This window comes from Coregonus lavaretus, assembly GCF_964263955.1.
Source record: "Coregonus lavaretus genome assembly, chromosome: 37".
Lineage (NCBI taxonomy): Eukaryota > Metazoa > Chordata > Actinopteri > Salmoniformes > Salmonidae > Coregonus > Coregonus lavaretus.
Window position 1 is genome coordinate 13,683,404 of NC_140024.1, and position 27,882 is coordinate 13,711,285.

The window sequence follows — 27,882 nt, forward strand, 5'->3', positions numbered from 1 at the left end:
AGAGGCCACATGAAGACCAAGGATCTCTCCAAACAGGTCAGGGACAAAGTTATGGAGAAGTACAGGGTTGGGTTATAAAAAAATATCAGAAACTTTGAACATCCAATGGAGCACCATTAAATCCATTATAAAAAAATTGAAAGAATATGGCACCACAACAAACATGCCAAGAGAGGGCCGCCCACCAAAACTAACGGACCAGGCAAGGAGGGCATTAATCAGAGAGGCAACAAAAACACCAAAGATAACCCTGAAGGAGCTGCAAAGCTCCACAGTGGAGATTGGATTATCTGTCCATAGGACCACTTTAAGCCGTACACTCCACAGAGCTGGGCTTTATGGAAGAGTGGCCAGAAAAAAGCAAACACGATTGGTGTTCGCCAAAAGACATTTGGGAGAATCCCATAACATATGGAAGAGGGTACTCTGGTCAGATGAGACTAAAATTGAGCTTTTTGGCCATCAAGGAAAACGCTATGTCTGGCACAAACCCAACACCTCTCATCACCCCGAGAACACCATCCCCACAGTGAAGCATGGTGGTGGCAGCATCATGCTGGGTGGATGTTTTTCATCGGCAGGGACTGGGAAACTGGTCAGAATTGAAGGAATGATGGATGGCGCTAAATACAGGGAAATTCTTGAGGTGAATACTTTCGCAAGCCACTGTATCAGGTGGAGAGGTGAGGAGTGATATATGCCAATTAGGAATGAGAGGGATGATTAGGTGGCCGTTATGGAATGGAGCCAGGTTGGGAATATAGCCACGACATTGGGGTTAATGGTGCTTTCAAGACAACTGGGAACTCGAGGGGGGGAAAAAACGAGGTCAAATCATGACGTCAGTTATCTTCAGGTCGGAAGGTCGTAGCTTTAGAAAGATGCCTGAGTCTCCGACTTGGAATTCCGAGTTGGATGACCGTTCAAAAAGATTTTTCACAGTTGGAGCTAGTTTTTTTCAGAGTTCCCAGTTGTTTTGAACACACTGAAGTCGGAGAGTTCTGAGTTCCCAGTTGTTTTGAACGCGGCATTACATCCCTACTCTTACGATAAGTGCCATGGGATTTTTAATGGCCACAGAGAGTCAGGACACCCATTTAAAATCCCATCTGAAAGACCCTACGCAGGGAAATGTCCCCTTCACTGCCCTGGGGCATAGAGCCCCACAGTAGAGGTGTCATAATACCCATAAAACCTAGCGGTCAAACAGGGAAATGGTTCCAATCGTTTTTTTCCACCATTCATTTTTCCCATAGGGAACTTTAGAAACATTAAAAATAAGGGCTGTGTTTCGTGTAGGCTTACCCTGGTGTGACTTTTTGATAACCATGTAAATCTCTCTCGGACAAGGTGATTTTTATCAATATATTCGGCTCTATTTACTCTCAGATTCGAAAATGCTAATTAACATCAAAGTAGACATAATGCAAGTACAAATCCCTGCAAGCTCCTGCAAGTCATCTCTAGCTGACACCTTTGCTAACAGGGATTGTGTCAATTTAAAAATTGCACAAAACAGTTCACAGAATTGTCAATTTAAAGAAATTTAGCCAATTTATTTATTCCTAAATTGAGATAACATTAGATAGTTAATCCAGAGATTCTTACATTTACCTCGATTAGGCAGTCTCCTCCAAATCATCATGGCATTTGTAGTTCTTTATGATAGCCACATTAGCAGCTAAGAAGCATTTACTTTTTGGGGGGTAAATACAGGCAAATATATTGATAAAAGTCACCTCGTTCTAAAGAGATTTACATGGTTATCAAAACGTCTCGCCAGGGTAAGCCTACACGAAACACAGCCCTTATTTTAAGTGTTTCTAAAATCCCCTAGGGGAAAAATGAATGGTGGAAAAACTATTGGAACCATTTCCTTGATTGACCACTAGGTTTTATGGGTATTATGACTCATACTGTGGTACTCTATTGGGAGCTCCTTAGGCCAGAGTGCCCCCTACTGGCCCTCCAACCTCACTTCCAGCAGCATCTGGTCTCCCATCCAGGACCGACCCTGCTTAGCTTCAGAGGCAAGCCAGCAGTGGGATGCAGGGTGGTATGCTACTGGCAAGCAGGAGAGAGGGAGGAGAGAGGGAGCTGACTCCCTGGGACCTCAGAGATCCCTCCCTACGTCAGACAGTCACCTCTCTGTAGACTCTCCCTGCCACCCCAGATGAATGGGCATCACAGGGGTAGGCATCACACAGGCACGGCCCTTCCTCTGTGGCTCTGGTAGCTTTCATCACACAGGCAGAGCCCTTCCTCTGTGGCTCTGGTAGCTTTCATCACACAGGCAGAGCCCTTCCTCTGTGGCTCTGGTAGCTTTCATCACACAGGCACGGCCCTTCCTCTGTGGCTCTGGTAGCTTTCATCACACAGGCACGGCCCTTCCTCTGTGGCTCTGGTAGCTTTCATCACACAGGCAGAGCCCTTCCTCTGTGGCTCTGGGTAGCTTTCATCACACAGGCAGAGCCCTTCCTCTGTGGCTCTGGGTAGCTTTCATTACACACGGAAACGAACTTGTCCGTGTTCACAAATCTGTCCAACCAGATAGCACAGAAAGAGATCGAGAGAGAGAAAGACAGCAATAGAAAATGAGAGAGAGAATGAGAGAAACAGCAAGAGAAAGGTCTAATTAAAACATCTTAGCTGTTATCTCCTGAGAAATTAACCACTCTTTGTAATCTCCTGAGAAATGAACCACTCTTTGTACTGTTTGCAAGGTCAATAATGAATAACAAGACAACACACCCCCAATCCTCAGGTCACCTGTATTAGTACACTTAATAACATTGTCTTTAACACTCTTGAGGTGTCTTTGATTAGGACTGGCAGACTAGACACTTTATTCCACAGTAATTGACAGTGAGAAAAGGTGCATACTTGCTCTGTTGCTTCTCCTCAACCATTGTGTGTGTGTGTGTGTGTGTGTGTGTGTGTGTGTGTGTGTGTGTGTGTGTGTGTGTGTTCTCATCAGCTCAAGACCAACAGCATGAGGCAAAGCAGTAGGATTAACTCATGAATATCTGAATGTTAATGTGGAAGTGCATGTGTGTACTGTAGTGTGCCATGTATGTTCGTGGTGTTTGATGTGTGGGGCCCATGTTGACTTTAGAGAGCCTTGACAGAGCTGCTGATCAGGGAACTTCATTCTTGATTTGTGCTCTATGGACGGGTGGGATTTGGCTTTGGTAAAGTTGTTAGTGAGATTGATGGCTAGGCCTGGATTGAGATTGATGGCAATCTCTAGAGTATTTCTTTTTTCAGGTCAAACTACGGAGATTATGTAAAATTGCCTTTTATATTTAACTACCTGTGTTTGATGACTTTCTGACTTTATCTTCTGTTTTACCGTCACAACTTTTTCCTCAAATTCAAAGAAATGGAGGAAAACGAGAGTGAAAGATTTATGGCTTTTTACGTTTCCTTAGCGGATTTAGATTGACAGTTGCCTTAGGCTTGAATTATTTTTTTATATGCCTTTTCAGTAGCTCCATTTGGAAATCCATTGATTCACTTAAACCATGAAACACTTAAACCATGGTTCAAACACAGCTTTTTAGGTCCCTTTAATTTACTGATAGCATCTTTAGTGAACACATGCTTTTGATGATGAGTAGGATCCCCTCAATATTCCTAGTTTGGAGTTAAATTATAAGGAATATATTGGATGCTGGATGCTACTGAATGGGACATCATTTGTCTGGGTGCTAGATGGGTAGACTCTGGCTGGGTTTACATAGGCAGCCAAATTCTGATATTTTGCCCAAATATTGGCAAAAGAGCTGATTTGATTGGTCAAAGATCAGAATTGGGCTGCCTGTGTAAACACAGCCTCTGTGCTCCACTGAAAGCAGGTGGAGATGTGGAGAGTTCAGGCATGAACCAGGTGTATTAGATAAACAGGTGTATGAACGTCCAAGCATGCCAATGGATGAGCTGTGTGTGTGCTGAGCTCTCAGCCCTCAGTCCACTAAAATCATATCTGCTGTCACTCTCTGTAGATTTTGGTCTAATCAACAGGTAAACAAACAAGAACGCCAACAGTGGCTGTAGCAGTGATCCAGGTGCAGACCGGTCTTTGGCTGTACTTCCTGCATTCCCATGTGCCCATGAATGCATCACCATGTCCCATCCATTAATTAGCATTGCAAATGAACTGATACGATGTACATTGCATATAAAACTGCACTTTTGATGTTTAATTGGTAGGAAGCTCTCATTAGAGAGACCTTGAGTTGGAGGTCCGAGTTTCTCCAGTAACATCCAACAACGTGTCCACATCTACATTCTAATACAGTGCCTTTTTCTCCCCTCTTGTCGCTTCAGCTTGACAGGACAGAGGTGATCAAGAGCAACCTGCACCCGGTCTTTGCCAAGGTCTTCACCCTGGACTACTACTTTGAGGAAGTGCAGAAGCTGCGGTTCGAGGTCTACGACATCCATGGCACCCACAGTATTGGTACCCGCGATGACGACTTCCTGGGTGGGGTGGAGTGTACGCTCGGCCAGGTCCTGTACTGAATGTCTGACCCTTCCACTCAGTTATCCAATGTATCATTTCTTATGTCTAATCAAATCACTCACCACACATAAACTGAATGGAACAGAGAGCCACTGTATGATCAGTGTGCCGAGCTGCTGCTTACCAACAACACTTACTTAGTAGAGGTCAGAGGGTAAAGGTTAGAGGTCACCAGTCCTCCTCATACTGCTCTCAAACTGCTTTCATACTAATTGTCCTGTAATACACTGCTTCACTAGTCACCAGTCATTCATAGTTTTCCTGTGTCCACAGATTGTAGCCCAGAAGAAGATGATGAAGCCTTTATTCCTAAAGTACGCAAAGTACGCTGGGAAATCCACCATCACGGTAGGGTTCACCTATTCATCATCCTATTGATCTCACTCCCAGCTCACCATTGGCTCACTGTTGCAGTAACAGTGGCAAGCAAAATCAAATGTAATGACTTGTTAAATCAATTCAAGCAATTAAAGCAAAGTAGCTGATGTGAATCCTGTGATGTAAGGATGCTTCTCTGTACAAAGAATCATGACTCATATACAATATCTGTGATGACAAAGAGAGGGGGACGTTAAAACACAGTGTGTTATTTCTGTTGGATGGTCTCAACACCATCTGCCAGGCCAACATTACATTGCCATACAAAAGGGAACAACACAGAGAAACTGTGTTTAACAAGCCTGCAAATCTGACCTTCAGTGGAGTGGGAGGAAGAGTCAGTGTTCCTCACTGCTCTGTTAAGTCAGAGGTGCAGAGTCTCTCTGATCTCTCAGTGCCTTCTTCTACTGTAGAGATGAGAGGAGAAAAGAGAAGGGGTTTTGCCCAAGCAGTGAATCAGATAATGGGAACAACAGACATTTCGCCTTATTGATACGCATAAATTGTCCTTCGAGAGAAGGGCTGAGAATGACTTGCTTGTGATGGAAATGGTCAAAGTAAAGATGGTATTTGAGGATCTTTCCCTTTGGCTAGTGTTGCCATTATGACCATTGATTGGATGCGATCACGTGATGGCAGCTTGCTGTGAGGCGGTTATGGGGGATATAATGGGTTTGTTTAAGCACAGTCCTGTAGCAGTGTGGGCTTAATGCGTTCTAGTGAATTAGTGATAACCTGTGTCATGGCGTTTCTGAAAATGGCTTTTACTGATATGATAATGGCCCTGGGCTTTGTCAGGTCTGTCTGTGAGATGGATCCCAATGGCATGGCGTCTGCCTGTAATGTGCCTGCAGGCTAATCTGGAAGGTGGCAGAACAACAGACAACTGTTTTGTTTTGTGTGATAAATCGCTCCCCAGTGTTTGTAACACATCTCTCAGATGTCCATCATGCACATGGGGACATGGGATGTGGAGAAAAGTTGATAAAATGGTAGGGATTAAGGTACCATTGTATGCAGTTACTGTGGCTCCCACTGGCAAGCATCAATAGCCAATAGTCTTCGAACTGAAACGTTCATAGCCGGGCCACAATCCAATACACAATACACATTATGCCTACACAACACTCACCAGGACAATGGCACCATGATATGAGATACAATAAATAATTTTCATCCAAGATTCATACTGTACATACAGAAAGCTTGACAAGCTGCTGATACGACACAGGCACCAAGTGTTATAGCTTTACTATGTTGTATTATTGATAAGCTTAGAGACCCATAGAGTTTGTTTCTGGACCATTGCCACACTTTTGTTTGAATTACAGAAACCATATACTTCACTGTAGAACATTTCTTGTTGTTTTGAGTCAACAGATGTTGTTCAGCTTTAATTTATTTAGGCTGTATATCATTATTGTAGCAGTCATGCATTTTAACACAGATAAAGTCCTCTTTTATAGACCGCACTTGATTCACTGGCTTACCGGCGTATAATGACACTTATTTAGGAGGTGAGGGGCTATAAAGGGCCAACACAATTTGTCCTAATGTGCTGAGATGACTTGTAACCTTCTAACTGTTCGACAGGAGGGGTTCTGAAGGTGAGCAGAACTCATTGTAATGGGCTCATTGTAGTGTATCTGGAACTCTTTGGGCCCTGACCACACCAAGTTCCCCTCGCCCCTCTCCCTTCTCCCCAAGTTCCTCTCTCCCCTCTCCCTTCTCCCTAAGTTCCCCTCTCCCTCTCCCCTCTCCCTAAGTTCCCCTCTCCCATCTCCCCTCTCCCTTCTTCCTAAGTTCCTCCCTCCCTAAGTTCCCCTCTCCCCTCTCCCCTCTCCCTTCTCCCTAACTTCCTCTCTCCCTAAGTTCCTCTCTCCCCTCTCCCCTATCCCTTCTCCCTAAGTTCCTCTCTCCCTAAGTTCCCCTCTCCCCTCTCCCTTCTCCCCAAGTTCCTCTCTCCCCTCTCCCTTCTCCCTAAGTTCCCCTCTCCCTCTCCCCTCTCCCTAAGTTTCCCTCTCCCTCTCCCCTCTCCCATCTCCCCTCTCCCCTCTCCCTTCTTCCTAAGTTCCTCTCTCCCTAAGTTCCCCTCTCGCCTCTCCCTTCTCCCTAACTTCCTCTCTCCCTAAGTTCCTCTCTCCCCTCTCCCCCTTCTCCCTAAGTTCCTCTTTCCCTAAGTTCCCCTCTCCCCTCTCCCTTATCCCTAAGTTCCTCTCTCCCCTCTCCCTAAGTTCCTCTCTCCCTAAGTTCCCCTCTCCCCTCTCCCTTCTCCCTATGTTCCTCTCTCCATAAGTTCCCCTCTCCCCTCTCCCTTCTCCCTAACTTCCTCTCTCCCTAAGTTCCTCTCTCCCCTCTCCCCTATCCCTTCTCCCTAAGTTCCTCTCTCCCTAAGTTCCCCTCTCCCCTCTCCCTTCTCCCTAAGTTCCTCTCTCCCCTCTCCCTAAGTTCCTCTCTCCCTAAGTTCCCCTCTCCCCTCTCCCTTCTCCCCAAGTTCCTATCTCCCCTCTCCCTTCTCCCTAAGTTCCCCTCTCCCTCTCCCCTCTCCCCTCTCCCTAAGTTTCCCTCTCCCCTCTCCCCTCTCCCCTCTCCCCTCTCCCTCTATTCAATTCAAAGGGGCTTCATTGGCAGGGAAACAAGTTTACATTGCCAAAGCAAGTGAAATAAACAATAAACAAAAGTGAGAAGACACAAAACAACATCAACCAAAAACTATTAGAATTTAACAGAAAATATTGAACTCAAAACGGTGTTATATTACCAGCTATGTACAGTGTTTTAGCAATGTGCCAATAGTTGTAGTACGAGTAGTAGTGGAAGATAAATAAACAGATATTGGTGGTATTTACAGTGTTGTTTGAGCTCCATTGGTTGCCCTATTTTCATGGCAACGGGCCACAAATCTTGCTGCTGTGATTGCACACTTTAGTATTTTGCCTAACAGATATGGGAGTTTATCAATGTTTGATTTGTTTTCAAATTCTTTGTGGGTCTGTGTGATCTGTGGTAAATATGTATCTCTGATGTGGTCATACGTTTGGCAGAAGGTCAGGAGGTGCAGCTCAGTTTCCACTTCATTTTGTGGGTAGTGGGAACATAGCCTGTCTTCTCTCGAGAGCCAGGTCTGCCTATGGCGGCCTCTCCCAATAGCAAGGCTATGATCACTGAGTCTGTGCATAGTCAAGGATTTTCTTCATTTTGGGTCAGTCACAGTGGACAGGTATTCTGCCAATGTGTACTCTCTGTTAAGGGCCAGATAGCATTCCAATTTGCTCTGTTTTTCGGTTGATTCTTTCCAGTGTATAATGACACTTATGTGTCAAATAGTTATCTTTTTGTTTTCTCATAATTTGGTTGGGTTTAATTGTGTTGCTGTCTTAGGGCTCTGTGGGGTCTGTTTGTGTTTGTGAATAGAGCAACAGAACCAGCTGGCTGAGGGGACTCTTCTCTAGGTTCATCTCTCTGTAGGTGAGGGCTTTGTGGTGGAATGTGTGGGCATTGCTTCCTTTTAGGCGGTTGTAGAATTTAACAGCTCTGCATGCATTGTTTGGGGTTTTGCATTGTACACGAAGTATATGTTTAGCAGAATTCTGTATGTAGAGTCTCAATTGGGTGTTTGTCCTGTTTTGTGAATTATTGGTTGGTGAGTGGACCCCAGACCTCACAACCATAGAGAGCAATTGCTTCTATAACTGATTGAAGTCTTTTTAGCCAGATCCTAATTGGGATGTCGAGTTGTATGTTCCTTTTGATGGCGTAGAAGGCCCTTCTTGCCTTATCTGTTAGATCGTTCACCACCTTGTGGAAGGTACCTAGTCTGTCTTGTTGATGTTTAGGCCGAGGTAGGAATAGTTATTTGTATACTCTAGGGCAAAGGTGTCTAGATAGAATTTGTATTTGTTGTCCTGGTTAAGGGACCTTATTTTTCTCTTTACTGAGATTCACTGTCAGGGCTCAGGTCTCACAGAATCTGTGCAGAAGATCTAGGCGCTGCTGTAGGCCCTGCTTGGTTGGGGACAGAAGCACCAGATCATCTGCAAACAGTAGACATTTGATTTTAGTCCAGAAGGGTGAGTCCGAATGCTGCAGACTGTTCTACTGCCCTTGCCAATTCATTGATATACAGTACACTGAGTGTACAAAACATTTCCACTGACCAGGTGAATCCAGGTGAAATCTATGATCCCTTATTGATGTCACTTCTTAAATCCTTTTCAATCAGTGTAGATGAAGGGGAGAAGAGAGGCTAAAGAAGGATTTTTAAGCCTTAAGACAATTGAGACATCAATTGTGTATGTGTGCCATTCAGAGGGTAAATGGGCAAGACAAAATATTTAAGTGCCTTTGAACGGGATATGGTAGTAAGTGCCAGGCGCACCGGTTTGAGTGTGTCAAGAACTACAACACTGCTGGGTTTTTCATGCTCAACAGTTTCCTGTGTGTATCAAGAATGGTTCAGCCAACTTGACACAACTATGGGAAGCATTGGAGTCAACATGGGCCAGCATCTCTGTGAAATGCTTTCAAATCTATATTAGGAAGGCATTCCTAATGTTTTGTACACTCTGTGTATATGTTGAATAGTGTGGGGCTCAAGCTGCATCCCTGTCTCACCCCACAGCCTTGAGGAAGAAAATCTGTGTTTATTGCCAGTCTTAACTCTCTCTCTCTCTCTCTCTCTCTCTCTCTCTCTCTCTCGCTCTCGCTCTCGCTCTCGCTCTCTCTCTCTCTCTCTCTCTCTCTCTCTCTCTCTCGCGCTCTCTCACACTATCACCTCCATCTCATTCTCTCTTGTACCTCAGACACAAAAAACATGTGTGTTTTTTTAGCAAAACTTAGCTTGTCTGTAATATTCATTTAAATATGCAGAATAATACACTTTTTTGCGATTAGTACATTCCTTTTGGGGGCCAACCAAATGGTCTTGTGGACTAACTTTGGACCCAGATCCCATGCAGTCGTTTGGCCAGCTCTGTATTACAGTAATGGAACCACATTCATTTCTGGGCTTGAGGGAGCTTTCTGTTGAAGTTTAAAAGTAATAACACTCCTCAACATTTTATGTGACATATTTAGATTGGCTTCAAGGTCCTGTCCACATTACATTTACATTTACGTCATTTAGCAGACGCTCTTATCCAGAGCGACTTACAAATTGGTGCATTCACCTTATAGCCAGTGGGATAACCACTTTACAATATGTTATTTTTTATTTTATTTTTGGGGGTGGGGTAAGGGGGGGTAGAAGGATTACTTTATCCTATCCCAGGTATTCCTTAAAGAGGTGGGGTTTCAAGTGTCTCCGGAAGGTGGTGAGTGACTCCGCCGTTCTGGCGTCGTGAGGGAGCTTGTTCCACCATTGGGGTGCCAGAGCAGCGAACAGTTTTGACTGGGCTGAGCGGGAACTGTGCTTCCGCAGAGGTAGGGGGGCCAGCAGGCCAGAGGTGGATGAACGCAATGCCCTCGTTTGGGTGTAGGGACTGATCAGAGCCTGAAGGTACGGAGGTGCCGTTCCCCTCACTGCTCCGTAGGCAAGCACCATGGTCTTGTAGCAGATGCGAGCTTCAACTGGAAGCCAGTGGAGTGTGCGGAGGAGCAGGGTGACGTGAGAGAACTTGGGAAGGTTGAACACCAGACGGGCTGCGGCATTCTGGATGTGTTGTAGGGGTTTAATGGCACAGGCACGGAGCCCAGCCAACAGCGAGTTGCATTAATCCAGACGGGAGATGACAAGTGCCTGGATTAGGACCTGTGCCGCTTCCTGTGTAAGGCAGGGTCGTACTCTCCGAATGTTGTAGAGCATGAACCTACAGGATTGGGTCACCGCCTTGATGTTAGAGGAGAACAACAGGGTGTTGTCCAGGGTCACGCCAAGGCTTTTTGCACTCTGGGAGGAGGACACAACAGAGTTGTCAACCGTGATGGCGAGATCATGGAACGGGCAGTCCTTCCCCGGGAGGAAGAGCAGCTCCGTCTTGCCGAGGTTCATCTTGAGGTGGTGATCCGTCATCCACACTGATATGTCTGCCAGACATGCAGAGATGCGATTCACCACCTGGTTATCAGAAGGGGGAAAGGAGAAGATTAGTTGTGTGTCGTCTGCGTAGCAATGATAGGAGAGGCCATGTGAGGATATGACAGAGCCAAGTGACTTGGTGTATAGCGAGAATAGGAGAGGGCCTAGAACTGAGCCCTGGGGGACACCAGTGGTGAGAGCACGTGGTGCGGAGACAGATTCTCGCCACGCCACTTGGTAGGAGCGACCTGTCAGGTAGGACGCAATCCAAGAGTGAGCCGCGCTGGAGATGCCCAACTCGGAGAGGGTGGAGAGGAGGATCTGATGGTTCACAGTATCAAAGGCAGCAGACAGGTCTAGAAGGACAAGAGCAGAGGAGAGAGAGTTAGCTTTAGCAGTGTGGAGAGCCTCCGTGACACAGAGAAGAGCAGTCTCAGTTGAATGACCAGTCTTGAAACCTGACTGGTTTGGATCAAGAAGGTCATTCTGAGAGAGATAGCAAGAGAGTTGGCTAACGACGGCACGCTCAAGAGATTTGGAGAGAAAAGAAAGAAGGGATACTGGTCTGTAGTTGTTGACATCGGAGGGATCGAGTGTAGGTTTTTTGAGAAGGGGTGCAACTCTCGCTCTCTTGAAGATGGAAGGGACATAGCCAGCGGTCAAGGATGAGTTGATGAGCGAGGTGAGGTAAGGGAGAAGGTCTCTGGAAATGGTTTCAGCAGGGAGGAGAAGGTGGCAAAGAGCTTCCTAGGGTTAGAGGCAGATTCTTGGAATTTAGAGTGGTAGAAAGTGGCTTTAGCAGCAGAAGCAGAGGAAGAAAATGTATAGAGGAGGGAGTGAAAAGATGCCAGGTCCGCAGGGAGTCTAGTTTTCCTCCATTTCCGCCTGGCTGCCCGGAGCCCTGTTCTGTGAGCTCGCAATGAGTTGTCAAGCCACGGAGCAGGAGGGGAGGACCGAGCCGGCCGGGAGGATAGGGGACATAGAGAGTCAAAGGATACAGAAAGGGAGGAGAGGAGGGTTGAGGAGGCAGAATCAGGAGATTGGAGGGAGAAGGATTGATCAGAGGGAAGAGATGATAGGATGGAAGAGGAGAGAGTAGCGGGAGAGAGAGAGCGAAGGTTGCGACGGCGCATTACCATTTGAGTAGGGGCAGAGTGAGTAGTGTTGGAGGAGAGCGAGAGAGAAAAGGATACAAAGTAGTGGTCGGAGACATGGAGGGGAGTTGCAGTGAGATTAGTAGAAGAACAGCATCTAGTAAAGATGAGGTCAAGCGTATTGCCTGCCTTATGAGTAGGGGTGGCGGTGAGAGGGTGAGGTCAAAAGAGGAGAGGAGTGGAAAGGAGGCAGAGAGAAATGCGTGAAGGTAGACGTAGGGAGGTTAAAGTCACCCAGAACTGTGAGGGGTGAGCCATCCTCAGGAAAGGAACTTATCAAGGTGTTAAGCTCATTGATGAACTCTCCAAGGGAACCTGGTGGGCGATAAATGATAAGGATGTTAAGCTTGAATGGGCTAGTGACTGTGACAGCATGGAATTCAAATGAGGAGATAGACAGATGGGTCAGGGGAAAAAGAGAGAATGTCCACTTGGGAGAGATGAGGATTCCACCCCGCTGACCAGATGCTCTCGGGGTATGCGAGAACACATAGTCAGACGAGGAGAGAGCAGTAGGAGTAGCAGTGCTTTCAGTGGTAATCCATGTTTCCGTCAGCGCCAAGAAGTCGAGGGACTGGAGGGTAGCATAGGCCGAGATGAACTTTGCCTTGTTGGCCGCAGAACGGCAGTTCCAGAGGCTGCCGGAGACCTGGAACTCCACGTGGGTCGTAATATCTCTGTCTTTTTCCTTCTCTCCCTCCACATGTCATATGACAGGCTGTCTGCCTCCGGAAAATAACATATTGTCATTGGGCAAAAATGTTACTTACACATTTTTTTTTCTTTCTTTCAGGTACATGCTGAAGAAATTTCTGGCAACAATGGATATGTTGAACTGTTCTTCTGTGCCAAGAAACTGGATGATAAGGTAAGGGATTATGGGCCTTCTCTTGATGGAAATGCCAATATAGATCATGGGTGAATTTGTGTTTGCTGGCTGTTGAACCTCTCTCCTGTGAATATGATTTCAAGATTGTATCTATCTCTTTTTGACATAATCAGTAATTAATCAGACAAGAAAGATTTAAACAATGATGATATAGATTTTCTACACTTACAGTGGGGAGAACAAGTATTTGATACACTGCCGATTTTGCAGGTTTTCCTACTTACAAAGCATGTAGAGCTGTAATTTGTATCATAGGTACACTTCAACTGTGAGAGACGGAATCTAAAACAAAAATCCAGTAATTAATTTGCATTTTATTGCATGACATAAGTATTTGATCACCTACCAACCAGTAAGAATTCCGTCTCTCACAGACCTGTTCGTTTTTCTTTAAGAAGCCCTCCTGTTCTCCACTCATTACCTGTATTAACTGCACCTGTTTGAACTCGTTACCTGTATAAAAGACAACTGCCCACACACTCAATCAAACAGACTCCAACCTTTCCACAATGGCCAAGACCAGAGAGCTGTGTACGGACATCAGGGATAAAATTGTAGACCTGCACAAGGCTGGGATGGGCTACAGCAATAGGCAAGCAGCTTGGTGAGAAGGCAACAACTGTTGGTGCAATTATTAGAAAATGGAAGAAGTTCAAGATGACGGTCAATCACCCTCGGTCTGGGGCTCCATGCAAGATCTCACCTCGTGGGGCATCAATGATCATGAGGAAGGTGAGGGATCAGCCCAGAACTACACGGCAGGACCTGGTCAATGACCTGAAGAGAGCTGGGACCACAGTCTCAAAGAAAACCATTAGTAACACACTACGCCGTCATGGATTAAAATCCTGCAGCGCACTCAATGTCCCCCTGCTCAAGCCAGCGCATGTCCAGGCCCGTCTGAAGTTTGCCAATGACCATCTGGATGATCCAGAGGAGGAATGGGAGAAGGTCATGTGGTCTGATGAGACAAAAATAGATCTTTTTGGTATAAACTCCACTCGCCGTGTTTGGAGGAAGAAGAAGGATGAGTACAACCCCAAGAACACCATCCCAACCGTGAAGCATGGACGTGGAAACATCATTCTTTGGGGATGCTTTTCTGCAAAGGGGACAGGACGACTGCACCGTATTGAGGGGAGGATGGATGGGACCATGTATCGCGAGATCTTGTCCAACAACCTCCTTCCCTCAGTAAGAGCATTGAAGATGGGTCGTGGCTGGGTCTTCCAGCATGACAACGACCCGAAACACACAGCCAGGGCAACTAAGGAGTGGCTCCGTAAGAAGCATCTCAAGGTCCTGGAGTGGCCTAGCCAGTCTCCAGACCTGAACCCAATAGAACATCTTTGGAGGGAGCTGAAAGTCTGTATTGCCCAGGGACAGCCCCGAAACCTGAAGGATTTGGAGAAGGTCTGTATGGAGGAGTGGGCCAAAATCCCTGCTGCAGTGTTTGCAAACCTGGTCAAGACCTACAGCAAACGTATGATCTCAGTAATTGCAAACAAAGGTTTCTGTACCAAATATTACGTTCTGCTTTTCTGATGTATCAAATACTTATGTCATGCAATAAAATGCAAATTAATTACTTAAAAATCATACAATGTGATTTTCTGGATTTTTGTTTTAGATTCCGTCTCTCACAGTTGAAGTGTACCTATGATAAAAATTACAGACCTCTACATGCTTTGTAAGTAGGAAAACCTACAAAATCGGCAGTGTATCAAATACTTGTTCTCCCCACTGTATAAATGCAACATTTATTTAGATCCATATGCTTCACACTGTATTTACTGGAGGCATATGACATAAAGGCATACAATATACATTTCAGCATTTGTTCTATTAAGTCTGAATTGAACTTGGCTTTCTGTAAATGCTGGTTCCCCGTTGAGACAAGCATTGTGAGAATGGTGTGTCATGGACTCTTGACAGAGAGCCAGAGGAATATGAGGGTGAGATCAGTGTGAGGTTTGCTTAGTTCAGTGTGTGTGTTTGTGTGTGTGTGCTTTCGTGCGTGCGTGTGTGTAAGGGGTGTTACTGCGTGGTTCTCTGTTTGCAAACAGCCCCTCCACACAAAGCATCCCACAATGCACCACTGGCCCTGAAGCTCTGCAGGTGTCTGTTCTTCCTACAACAGCAACAAGCCGTACCCGAGCGCCTCTGCGCTTATCCTCCCACTCTCTCTCTCTCTCTCTCTCTCTCTCTCTCTCTCTCTCTCTCTCTCTCTCTCTCTCTCTCTCTCTCTCTCTCTCTCTCTCTCTCTCTCTCTCTCTCTCTCTCTCTCTCGCTCTCTATCTCTCTCTCTCTCGCAAATCTCTCTCCTTGTCTCTCAGCTAATATCTTTGTCTTTTTCCTTCTCTCCCTCCTTTTCTCTGCATATCATGTGTATGTATGTGTGTATATATATATGTATATGTGTTTTGTTTTCTACCATTCCATTTTTGTCTGCCATTTATGAATTTACGCATTTCAAGTAGCCGGGCTCTGAAAGGCTGCCTTGCAATATCCAAAGGACATGATCGACCTGTCCTTTTCAACTCTAAATTCCTGCGCCTTCACACATGATGAGGAAATCAATCCAACATGGGGCTCTCTGTGCAAAGACGGCACAGACAGCGGTAGTTTTTCAATAAATGTATTGACGGAGAAAAGCTATGGACAATGCATGGTGAGCTCAGAAAGAGGGAGTTTGTTGTCGGTAGAGCATTTAGGAGGGTTACGAAAGATATTTGGCACCAGATTTTGGGAGCTGGAGCACTGAGGCACCTACAGCAGAGCTGGCACACCCACACAAGGCTCAAGGCAGAAGGTTCATATCTCAGTCAACAAGACTGGAATAACTCTCTGACATCAATGATTATAGCAGAAATCTTCTTCCTGCCTCTCTATGCTCTCAGAATGCTACCAAGCAAAGGGTGCAATTGGCCTCGGACTCTACGCAGTGTTGGAGAAAGTTAACAGGGAGTGGAGGTAAAGTTCTGCTTAGTGTGTATTCATCAGAGCAGAGCCCAGGCTCGTTTGTAATGCATTTATTAGAATTAGCAATTTACAGTCATTTTGATTGGCTGATTGGACCTAACCCAATAGAAAAAGGGTAATGATGAGCAATTCCATGTGGAAATAAAAACATATTTCTAATTGCACTGTTTGTGATTTAGACACAAATAATATTGCTAATCGAATCTTCAGTGTACATTGGAGGCAGGGAAACTCATCAATGGTGGTATGGTGTGGTTTAAAACATTCTCTTTCCTTGTCTTATTGACATGATTACATTTGAGATGCCCGAGCCTGTCAGCAAACTACTTTAACTCTACACTCTTAGAAAAAGGGTTCCAAAAAGGTTATTCGGCTGTCCCCATAGGAGAACCCTTTTTGTGATCCAGGTAAAAGCACTTTCTGGTCCCTGGTAGAACCATTTGGGGTTTCATGTATAACCCTCTGTGTAAAGGGTTCTACATGGAACCCAAAACGGTTCTACTTGGAACCAAAAGGATTCTACCTGGAATCAAAAAGGGTTATTCAAAGGGTTCTCCTATTGGGAAAGCTGAAGCACCCTTTTAGGGGGGGGGGAGTCAGAGAGGGGGAGATGGAAAGTGGGAGAGAGAGAGGGGGGAGAAACAGAGAGGGAGGGAGAGAGAGCAGGAGGTAGAGAAAGAGAGAGATGTGGGGGGATGGCCACATGCTCAGGCAGATTAATTGCCAGGCTACTATCTTTGTATGGAATCTGTCCGTTCCAATGACTTTGAGGATCCCATTACACTGAGAGATATGACTCTAATAGACTATGCACATGATCTATACCACACAGGCTATAAATACTGCCTGCTTCACAATGGCGATCAGCTGTGCTAAGGCACTTAATATTGTAGTTGATTTACCAGCACAATGGTTGATGGCTCAGACAAAGTACCTTTTCAAAGGTTTGCATTTAAACGTCTTGAATGTTTAACCTGTTGTTTTCAAAGTACTTAAGAAGTGAGATTCGTAGAAATTATATATTTATTGTAGTTGCAAAGAGTTGCTGTGACAACCACAGTATGCCCAACATGGATCAGGCAATGAAATATCCCCCATTTATTTATAATACTGAAATGCTGCCTGAAACGCTATCCAAGGTACTGAACAAACTGTTGGAGGACATTATGGAACTTAGAACATTATTAAACTCAGTAGACCGTGCTGGTCAAAGGTATAGGTATAGGTAACTTAATTAATGGTGCTGATTATATATGTGGTGAGAGCTGTTATTGCTGGACAGGGATTAAATGTTGACAGACAAATGCACTTGCAATGCACGTCAGTCCACAGGGACGCCGCTGGCAAAGGTTGCCTTGACAACGAGATGGGGGAGCTACCTCCCTTGCTTTCCTCCCTGGCTGTCCCTGTGGAGATGTATCAGGCTAATGTGCCCCCCTCTCACTCTCTCTCACACACTCTCTCTCCTTTCCTTCCTTTCTCTAACACTCTCTCACACACAGACACTACACAATGTACAGAAATACTGAAGAATCAATTGACCCAAATAAGCTGTAGATGCTCTCAGCCTTAACTTGCGACTCAATGTCAAATTACTCTTTCACGCCTTTTTCCTGATTTGATTTGTCACGGCAGTGAACAATGCACCACATGCACAGGCAGGGGACAAGCTGTGTCAAATGTAGCACCAGGAGGACCAAGCTGACATGATGGCATCTGTGTACGTGTGATTTCAGGGACCTGTTTGTTGTTTGATTGTTTGAGATAAATGAATTTCTCAACCAGGATTAGTGTTTTATGTTTGACTGGTTTGTATATTTGGCAGGATCTCTTCAGTAAGTCAGACCCCTTTTTGGAAATATATCGAATCAACGATGATGGGACGGAACAGCTCGTTCACAGAACTGAGGTAATAGACCCATTCATTCCTCCTCTCTGTATCTACCTCTCCTTCTCCATGTGTGGTGAAAGTTACTCATGTCTAATGTACTCTTGCTGTTGCAGGTGATCAAAAACAACCTGAACCCCGTGTGGGAGCCCTTTAAAGTGTCTCTCATCTCTCTGTGTAGCTGTGATGAGGACAGGAAGCTCAAGGTAAGAAACACAGGAAGTCATAGTGTGATGGTTTTACATTGCTGCTGTGGTAGTGATGAATGAATGAACGAACTGGTGAATGAACTAACTTACTGGTGAATGAACAGTAAATATTAGAGGGTTCTGTCTGTCACTGTCTGGTTGTGTCACAGTGTCTAGTTTGGGATTACGACTCCAGGGGAAAACACGACTTCATCGGAGAGTTTTATGCCACCTTCCGAGAAATGCAGAAAATTGGCGGTGGAAGCAAGGTCAGTCGAAAGGAGAGAGAGTGCTGTCAGTCACTGTTGAATGTTTGATGTGTGTCACTGATGTGCCACTTAGTGCATTCGGAAAGTATTTAGGCCCCTTGACTTTTTGCACATTGTTACGTTACAGCCTTATTCTAAAATGGATTAAATATGTACAAAGCGAAAACAGGTTTTTAGAAATGTTGGCAAAGGTGCATCCTGTTTCCATTGATCATCCTTGAGATGTTTCTACAACTAGTTTGGAGTCCACCTGTGGTAAATTCAATTGATTGGACATGATTTGGAAAAGCACACACCTGTCTATATAAGGTCCCACAGTTGACAGTGCATGTCAGAGCAAAAACCAAGCCATGAGGTCGAAGGAATTGTCCGTAGAGCTCCGAGATAGGATTGTGTTTAGGCACAGATCTGGGGAACGGTATCAAAAAATGTCTGCAGCATTGAAGGTCCCCAAGAACACAGTGGCCTCCATCATTCTTAAATGGAAGAAGTTTGGAACCACCAAGACTCTTCCTAGAGCTGGCCGCCCGGCCAAACTGAGCAATCGGGGGAGAAGGGCCTTGGTCAGGGAGGTGACCAAGGACCCGATGGTCAGTCTGACAGAGCTCCATAGTTTCTCTGTGGAGATGGGAGAACCTTCCAGAAGGACAACCATCTCTGCAGCACTCCACCAATCAGGCCTTTATGGTAGATTGGCCAGATGGAAGCCACTCCTCAGTAAAAGGCACATGACAGCCCGCTTGGAGTTGGCCATAAGGCACCTAAAGGATTCTCAGACCATGAGAAACAAGATTATCTGGTCTGATGAAACCAAGATTGAACTCCTTGGCCTGAATGCCAAGCGTCACGTCTGGAGGAAACCTGGCACCATCCCTACAGTGAAGCATGGTGGTGGTAGCATCATGCTGTGGCGATGTTTTTCAGTGGCAGGGACTGGGAGACTAGTCAGGATCGAGGGAAAGATGAACGGAGCAAAGTACAGAGAGATCCTTGATGAAAACCTGCTCCAGAGCGCTCAGGACCTCAGACTGGGGCGAAGGTTCACCTTCCAACAGGACAACGACCCTAAGCACACAGCCAAGAAAACGCAGGAGTGACTTCGGGACAAGTCTCTGAATGTCCTTGAGTGGCCCAGCCAGAGCCCGGACTTGAACCCGATCGAACATCTCTGGTGAGACCTGACAGAGCTTGAGAGGATCTGCAGAGAAGAATGGGAGAAACTCCCCAAATACAGGTGTGCCAAGCCTGTAGCGTCATACCCAAGAAGACTCAAGGCTGTAATCGCTGCCAAACATGCTTCAACAAAGTACTGAGTAAAGGGTCTGAATACTTATGTAAATGTGATATTTCCGTTTCTTTCATAACTCATAACTATGTTTCTGTATGATCTGTCTACCTCTTGTATTGAAGGTCACATGGGATTGCATGAATCCAAAGTACAAACTGAAGAAGAAGAACTACAAAAACTCTGGGGTGGTCATCCTCAGTGATCTCAAGGTTAGAGCCAACCGTTTCAGCTCCTGCTCAGCAACTCTCCACTATCTAATACATAGAGAATCATCCCCATCTCTGTGCTATTCTGTTGTACTCTCTCACAACATGTACACATAGTGCTAATTCGTAATTAATTTGTACTGCTCATTTTAGAAATGTGTTCATACTCAGTTTACTGTCCACCCCCCGCTACCCAATTCTGTAAATGACTACATCTGTGGATGGCTGTCACCATTCTTTCCCCCTATGTTTTTAGTTCACAGGTCTTTTAAAAATGAAACGTTTTTTATTGGTATAGCTGTTTTTGTGTCTCTTGGGCCTACTGTTTAGGCAGTTTATCATTTAGATTATTTTATTTGGATTCATTAGTTTACTGGGGCCCAGCTCATTTGATTGCCGCTGTCTCAGTTTGAATCCCCTGTCGCCACCACTGGGTGTGTGATCTCTAACGGGCATGCAGATCACACACTGCACATCACAGAGCTGCTGCCTTCAGACTAAATTAAATCATCACCATTCTCCATTTTCATGCTTACTACATAATGTTTGTTTAACAGTAGTTGCTACTGAGTAGTGGTTTAATAACAGTTTTAAAATACATGTTCTTTTGTAAATGGAACAGCCATTGGTTAAAACTGGAATCCATCTAAAAACATTGAGTACTCCACCAAATCCGAACCCCCACCCTCTGGGGTTTAGTTTAAAAGCTTCCTCTCTGTTCTGCAGCTTCACAGAGTGTATTCCTTCCTGGACTACATCATGGGAGGATGCCAAATCCACTTTACAGTAAGTTGAGCAGCCAATGCGTGCACTAGCATGTCATCATCACTTAGCAGCGTGGTACAATGCTATGCTAACCTTCAAAGGTGTACGATCCACTGACTGCCTACACATTCAGTACATATTAATGGTTGCTTGCCTTCGTTAAGGTGTTGGAATAGACAATAGGCCTAGTATTTTAACCTGCCTGTGAAATTTAAATCAGTGTTCCGTTTTTTAGGGCGGCAGGTAGCTTAGTGGGTAAGAGCGTTGTGCCAGTAACCGCAAGGTCGCTGGTTCTAATCCCCGAGCCGACTAGGTGAAATATCTGTCGAGGTGCCCTTGAGCAAGGCACTTAACCCTAATTGCTCCTGTAAGTCGCTCTGGATAAGAGCGTCTGCTAAATGACCTAAATAAATAAATTTCCAGGCTACGTGCTGTGATCAAGGCCAGTGTTTTGATTAAATGCTACATTCTCTATGTGTGAAACATTACATTCTGCATTTTTTAACTAATGAAACATTACCCTGCTGACTGGCATTTTCCGGTGTACCCGGATACTTTTCTCACTGGAGGCTAGCTCCTTAGAAGGATAACTGAGGCAATAATTCATATTAATTTAGGGGAACTGCTATGTTAGGAGCACTGCTTCATTGTTGCATAGACATCCTTTGGTATCACTTACCACAGATATAGAACACTATAGAAGTCCTTTGATAATGCACTAATGATTTTAAAAAAAATACCTGCAGAATATTTGTTTGATCATTTCCCTTGTTGAGAAGTTCTGCAGTTCTCCCTGTGCTCGTATCTTTAGCACTGCTGACGTCAAAGAAGTGAAATATCTATGTCCTTTGCCACTCCTTCTTACATGCCCTCAATGTATCCTGCACATATGTTGGTCGTATAAATTGCTCTGAGAACATCTGTTCAATGACTGGACATTAAAATGGAAATTTAACAGACGGCTTCAGCAATGTTCATTTACATATCTTAGATATCTCAGTTTTCACCATATATTATACAGATTCATTTGCGTAAGCAGTTATACAATTATGCTTGAGGACATGAAAGCGATGATGTTACAGTATTTAAGACTTTATGAGGCTGCTCCCGGGTTGCAAAGTCAAGTCACTCAATGACGCAGGCTCCAGACACTTACACAATGGAAGTCAGTTGACATGTCATAATCTTCCTCTATAGAAACACAAGTTTGACAGAGAACTGTACAGAATAGCCTGCTTCAACACAACCTGCATTGACAGGTAGACCCTAGGTCTAGTGTTTATGGTGTTTGGTTTTACTTGCAATGTTTAGTGTCTTCTATGAATCTGTCATTGCTCTAGGTGGCCATTGACTTCACGGCCTCCAACGGAGACCCTCGGAATAGCTGCTCCCTACACTACATCAACCCGTACCAGCCCAACGAGTATCTGAAGGCTTTGATAGCAGTGGGGGAGATCTGTCAGGATTATGACAGGTTAGTCAGCACCACGGCTCTCTGCCCAGCCTTAGCCGGATCTCTATCCTGTGGGGCTGCTCTCTGTATGTCTACCAATGGGAAATTGAACTTTTTACATTTGGTAGATGTCTCATAATGTACCGAGCCAGTGGCTCTACTTCATCTAATTCCAAGCCATGAGGATGTAATGGAAATCGTGGAATAGAATTCTGAGGATTCTTTCTACTACTCACTGAAGCATGAGTTGGAAAATGAATGATAGAGTTGAACAATTATTACAATGATAAGGCCTTGATTCAATCAGATCGAGTGATAACTCACCTTGTTTTGGCGGTGTTGAAGGTGTAACTGCGGTATCAGCTGGCAAATCAGTGAGTGGCTGTTCTTGTGTGTTAAAAATCACTCCCTTCCTATTATCCCTACCGCGTTAGAAGTTCAAAACGGCGATAGAAAGGGTGCATGTTTTCATGTTAATTTGGATTGGGATGGGCTATCAGTCTAATGGGGGTGTAGACAATATAACATCACGCATTCGAGTGTCTGAACTTGTAATGCGGCTGCATGGGATTTGTCAGATATAAAGTCGGGTGTGGTTTTGCTGCAGCCAATGGCAGTGTCCGAGATAAGGTAAGGAGCAGCTCTAATGCAGTTCCACCTCTGACACCGCCAAAACAACCGCTATGCGGATGTCGGCTAGCATGGATCTGATAGAATCTAACCCTAAGTCAGTCACTTGATGTCATACATTTCCTCCATGAAATCTAAGACTTCTGCCAGATAATACGAAACTGCAAAAAAATAAAAAAAACATCCCAAAAAATAGAAACAATAATTTTTACGCATTAATTAAATTATGGTCCATCTGCAATTCTCATGCCCACTGCCAACAGGAGGAAATTAGAGCAAACAAATTGCTTTACACAGACATTAGCAATGCATGAGGAGGCCCTGGGGAAATCTCAGATGAAGTTGCTTGGAGGCAGAATCAGTGTTTGAGATGAGGCTGGTCTGCTTAGATTTACTGCTGCCGCTGCTTTCTGCTGCTGTTGTTGGAATGGACACAGCAGATTTTGTTCCACCCGTGGCAGCGGATGCAGCATGTCCTCTGTCCTGTGGTGCTCACTGCACCCTGTGATATCCTATTCTGTCTCTGAGCCTGGCAAAGACTGCCTGTGCCTGACGGAGCAGCCAAATCCCCCTCCATGGCTGGCAGGGGATCATTAACCCGATCCAGAGGAGAGGACACCCAACCTAGCGCAGTCACAGCAGCATGGGCAGAGGCAGGGAGGGACAGTAGCAGGATGGGCAGAGGCAGGGGTAGGGAGGGACAGAGGAAAGTGCAGAGGAGAGGCAACAGCAGAGCCATGGGCAGCAGTGGAGAGAAGGCAGAAGAAGGATGCACAGGGCTCTCAAGGGTTTGGGGAGATAATGGTTTCAATGGCTGGGGAGAGTTGGAGCGACAGGCTGTATATTATAATTTGTGTGTGTGTCACATTACTTTCTGTATGTAGTATTTGTTAAGGATACAGTGGGGACTCCAGTGTACTCCTGAGTGGCGCAGTGGTCTAAGGCACTGCATCGCAGTGCTAACTGTGCCACTAGAGATCCTGGTTCGAATCCAGGCTCTGTCACAGCCGGCCGCGACCGGGAGACTCATGGGCGGCGCGCAATTGGCCCAGCGTCGTCCAGGGTAGGGGAGGGAATGGCCGGCAGGGATGTAGCTCAGTTGATAGAGCATGGCGTTTGCAACGCTAGGGTTGTGGGTTCAATTCCCACGGGGGGCCAGTATAAAAAAAATATGTATTCACTAACTGTAAGTCGCTCTGGATAAGAGCGTCTGCTAAAATGACGAAAATGTAAAAAAAATGGGAAAAAAAGAATTTAGTCAGCCACCAATTGTGCAAGTTCTCCCACTTAAAAAGATGAGAGAGGCCTGTAATTCTCATCATAGGTACATGTCAACTATGACAGACAAACTGAGAAAAAAAAATCCAGAAAATCACATTGTAGGATTTTTTATGAATTTATTTGCAAATTATGGTGGAAAATAAGTATTTGGTCAATAACAAAAGTTTCTCAATACTTTGTTATATACCCTTTGTTGGCAATGACACAGGTCAAACGTTTTCTGTAAGTCTTCACAAGGTTTTCACACACTGTTGCTGGTATTTTGGCCCATTCCTCCATGCAGATCTCCTCTAGAGCAGTGATGTTTTGGGGCTGTCGCTGGGCAACACAGACTTTCAACTCCCTCCAAAGATTTTCTATGGGGTTGAGATCTGGAGACTGGCTAAGGCACTCCAGGACCTTGAAATGCTTCTTACGAAGCCACTCCTTTGTTGCCCGGGCGGTGTGTTTGGGATCATTGTCATACTGAAAGACCCAGCCACGTTTCATCTTCAATGCCCTTGCTGATGGAAGGAGGTTTTCACTCAAAATCTCACGATACATGGCCCCATTCATTCTTTCCTTTACACGGATCAGTCGTCCTGGTCCCTTTGCAGAAAAACAGCCCCAAAGCATGATGTTTCCACCCCCATGCTTCACAGTAGGTATGGTGTTCTTTGGATGCAACTCAGCATTCTTTGTCCTCCAAACACGACGAGTTGAGTTTTTACCAAAAAGTTCTATTTTGGTTTCATCTGACCATATGACATTCTCCCAATCCTCTTCTGGATCATCCAAATGCACTCTAGCAAACTTCAGACGGGCCTGGACATGTACTGGCTTAAGCAGGGGGACACGTCTGGCACTGCAGGATTTGAGTCCCTGGTGGCGTAGTGTGTTACTGATGGTAGGCTTTGTTACTTTGGTCCCAGCTCTCTGCAGGTCATTCACTAGGTCCCCCCGTGTGGTTCTGGGATTTTTGCTCACCGTTCTTGTGATCATTTTGACCCCACGGGGTGAGATCTTGCGTGGAGCCCCAGATCGAGGGAGATTATCAGTGGTCTTGTATGTCTTCCATTTCCTAATAATTGCTCCCACAGTTGATTTATTCAAACCAAGCTGCTTACCTATTGCAGATTCAGTCTTCCCAGCCTGGTGCAGGTCTACAATTTTGTTTCTGGTGTCCTTTGACAGCTCTTTGGTCTTGGCCATAGTGGAGTTTGGAGTGTGACTGTTTGAGGTTGTGGACAGGTGACTTTTATACTGATAACAAGTTCAAACAGGTGCCATTAATACAGGTAACGAGTGGAGGACAGAGGAGCCTCTTAAAGAAGAAGTTACAGGTCTGTGAGAGCCAGAAATCTTGCTTGTTTGTAGGTGACCAAATACTTATTTTCCACCATAATTTGCAAATAAATTCATAAAAAATCCTACAATGTGATTTTCTGGATTTCTTTTTCTCATTTTGTCTGTCATAGTTGACGTTTACCTATGAGGAAAATTACAGGCCTCTCTCATCTTTTTAAGTGGGAGAACTTGCACAATTGGTGGCTGACTAAATACTTTTTTTCCCCACTGTATGGAATTGACTGGTATTATATTATAGTTACATTCCTCATTTCTAAATCACTAATTCAATATTTATTATCGGAGGCAGTCTTGTCAGACACTGGTTAATTAGAAACTAATTATTTTGAATTTGGTCTATTTTTGAGGAAAGATCATCTTGTCTGTCGGCACAGAGCCAAATGAGGATTTACACTGTGAATCATGCCAGTGTTGGCTCCTCCTGTTGAATGTGTGGAGAACGCTGGCTGCCTAATTAAAGAATACAAGAGATAACTCTAGAACAGCAGAAGACGTGTTGGAGAGACACAAACTCTAGCTACCTGGAAAAGAGATGTGTAGGTAGCTAACTCAGTTTGGTGTTGGGTGTCACGTACATGCCTTTAGGTGATGCGCCTACGTTACGTATTGTGGGTTATTTCTTCCCACATCAGGCTGTTATTAAGGTGCACAACGTGGGCTTGCAGGCCTCTTGTGGTGAATATCAGGTGATGTGTGATCCCATTTACAGAGTAGCAGCTGGATTAGGAGCCGGGCACCTTTTGCTCTGAGTGGGAAGTGGCTGCGTTCTCCTACTGAGAGGGGAACGGGGCTCAGTGAAGACCCCCGCCTGCAAGATCCGCTCTCACATCATGTCACGTGGAAGTGAAAAAGAGGTGCCACCGTGGAGCCCACACGTTGGTGCCATCCTCATTAACAGGCCTGGGAACAGCATCACATCTGGCTCTCCCACTCTCCTTACTGGTGTCACGTTGAAATATGGCTGTCTACCGGTTTGGCAGTCCTCCAGAGCATGGCAGTCTGAAACATAATTAGTTCTCTACTTGGGACTTATCACTTAGTATACACATGTACTGCTTAAGAATACACTTTAGGAAACTAGACACAGAGGTAGACCACTACGCCACACACACTGAACCAACATGTAGGTTGGGGCGGCAGGTAGCTTAGTAGTTAAGAGCGTTGTGCCAGTAACCGAAAGGTCGCTGGTTCTAATCCCCAAGCCGACTAGGTGGAAAATCTGTCAATGTGCCCTTGAGCAAGGCACTTACAGTGGGGAAAAAAAGTATTTAGTCAGCCACCAATTGTGCAAGTTCTCCCACTTAAAAAGATGAGAGAGGCCTGTAATTTTCATCATAGGTACACGTCAACTATGACAGACAAAATGAGATTTTTTTTCTCCAGAAAATCACATTGTAGGATTTTTTATGAATTTATTTGCAAATTATGGTGGAAAATAAGTATTTGGTCACCTACAAACAAGCAAGATTTCTGGCTCTCACAGACCTGTAACTTCTTCTTTAAGAGGCTCCTCTGTCCTCCACTCGTTACCTGTATTAATGGCACCTGTTTGAACTTGTTATCAGTATAAAAGACACCTGTCCACAACCTCAAACAGTCACACTCCAAACTCCACTATGGCCAAGACCAAAGAGCTGTAAAAGGACACCAGAAACAAAACTGTAGACCTGCACCAGGCTGGGAAGACTGAATCTGCAATAGGTAAGCAGCTTGGTTTGAAGAAATCAACTGTGGGAGCAATTATTAGGAAATGGAAGACATACAAGAACACTGATAATCTCCCTCGATCTGGGGCTCCATGCAAGATCTCACCCCGTGGGGTCAAAATGATCAAAAGAACGGTGAGCAAAAATCCCAGAACCACACGGGGGGACCTAGTGAATGACCTGCAGAGAGCTGGGACCAAAGTAACAAAGCCTACCATCAGTAACACACTACGCCGCCAGGGACTCAAATCCTGCAGTGCCAGATGTGTCCCCCTGCTTAAGCCAGTACATGTCCAAGCCCGTCTGAAGTTTGCTAGAGTGCATTTGGATGATCCAGAAGAGGATTGGGAGAATGTCATATGGTCAGATGAAACCAAAATATAACTTTTTGGTAAAAACTCAACTTGTCGTGTTTGGAGGACAAAGAATGCTGAGTTGCATCCAAAGAACACCATACCTACTGTGAAGCATGGGGGTGGAAACATCATGCTTTGGGGCTGTTTTTCTGCAAAGGGACCAGGACGACTGATCCGTGTAAAGGAAAGAATGAATGGGGCCATGTATCGTGAGATTTTGAGTGAAAACCTCCTTCCATCAGCAAGGGCATTGAAGATGAAACGTGGCTGGGTCTTTCAGCATGACAATGATCCCAAACACACCGCCCGGGCAACGAAGGAGTGGCTTCGTAAGAAGCTCTAGAGGAGATCTGCATGGAGGAATGGGCCAAAATACCAGCAACAGTGTGTGAAAACCTTGTGAAGACTTACAGAAAACGTTTGACCTGTGTCATTGCCAACAAAGGGTATATAACAAAGTATTGAGAAACTTTTGTTATTGACCAAATACTTATTTTCCACCATAATTTGCAAATAAATTCATTAAAAATCCTACAATGTGATTTTCTGGAGAAAAAAAAT

General features: G+C 45.1%; 1 protein-coding gene across 1 annotated transcript in view; it reads left to right on the forward strand.

Moving 5' to 3' along the window:
- The window catches only part of LOC311111251 (copine-7-like), a gene marked incomplete at both ends in the record, with an annotated part of 47,147 nt that overhangs the window by 9,432 nt on the left and 9,833 nt on the right, over positions 1–27,882 (forward strand). Inside the window, 9 exons of the mRNA XM_084153965.1 lie at positions 4,330–4,512; positions 4,799–4,873; positions 12,867–12,941; positions 17,770–17,853; positions 17,949–18,038; positions 18,191–18,289; positions 19,700–19,786; positions 20,510–20,569; positions 21,889–22,022. Of these exons, the coding sequence (XP_084010091.1) occupies positions 4,330–4,512; positions 4,799–4,873; positions 12,867–12,941; positions 17,770–17,853; positions 17,949–18,038; positions 18,191–18,289; positions 19,700–19,786; positions 20,510–20,569; positions 21,889–22,022 (887 nt within the window). The remainder of the gene's footprint in view (positions 1–4,329; positions 4,513–4,798; positions 4,874–12,866; positions 12,942–17,769; positions 17,854–17,948; positions 18,039–18,190; positions 18,290–19,699; positions 19,787–20,509; positions 20,570–21,888; positions 22,023–27,882) is intronic.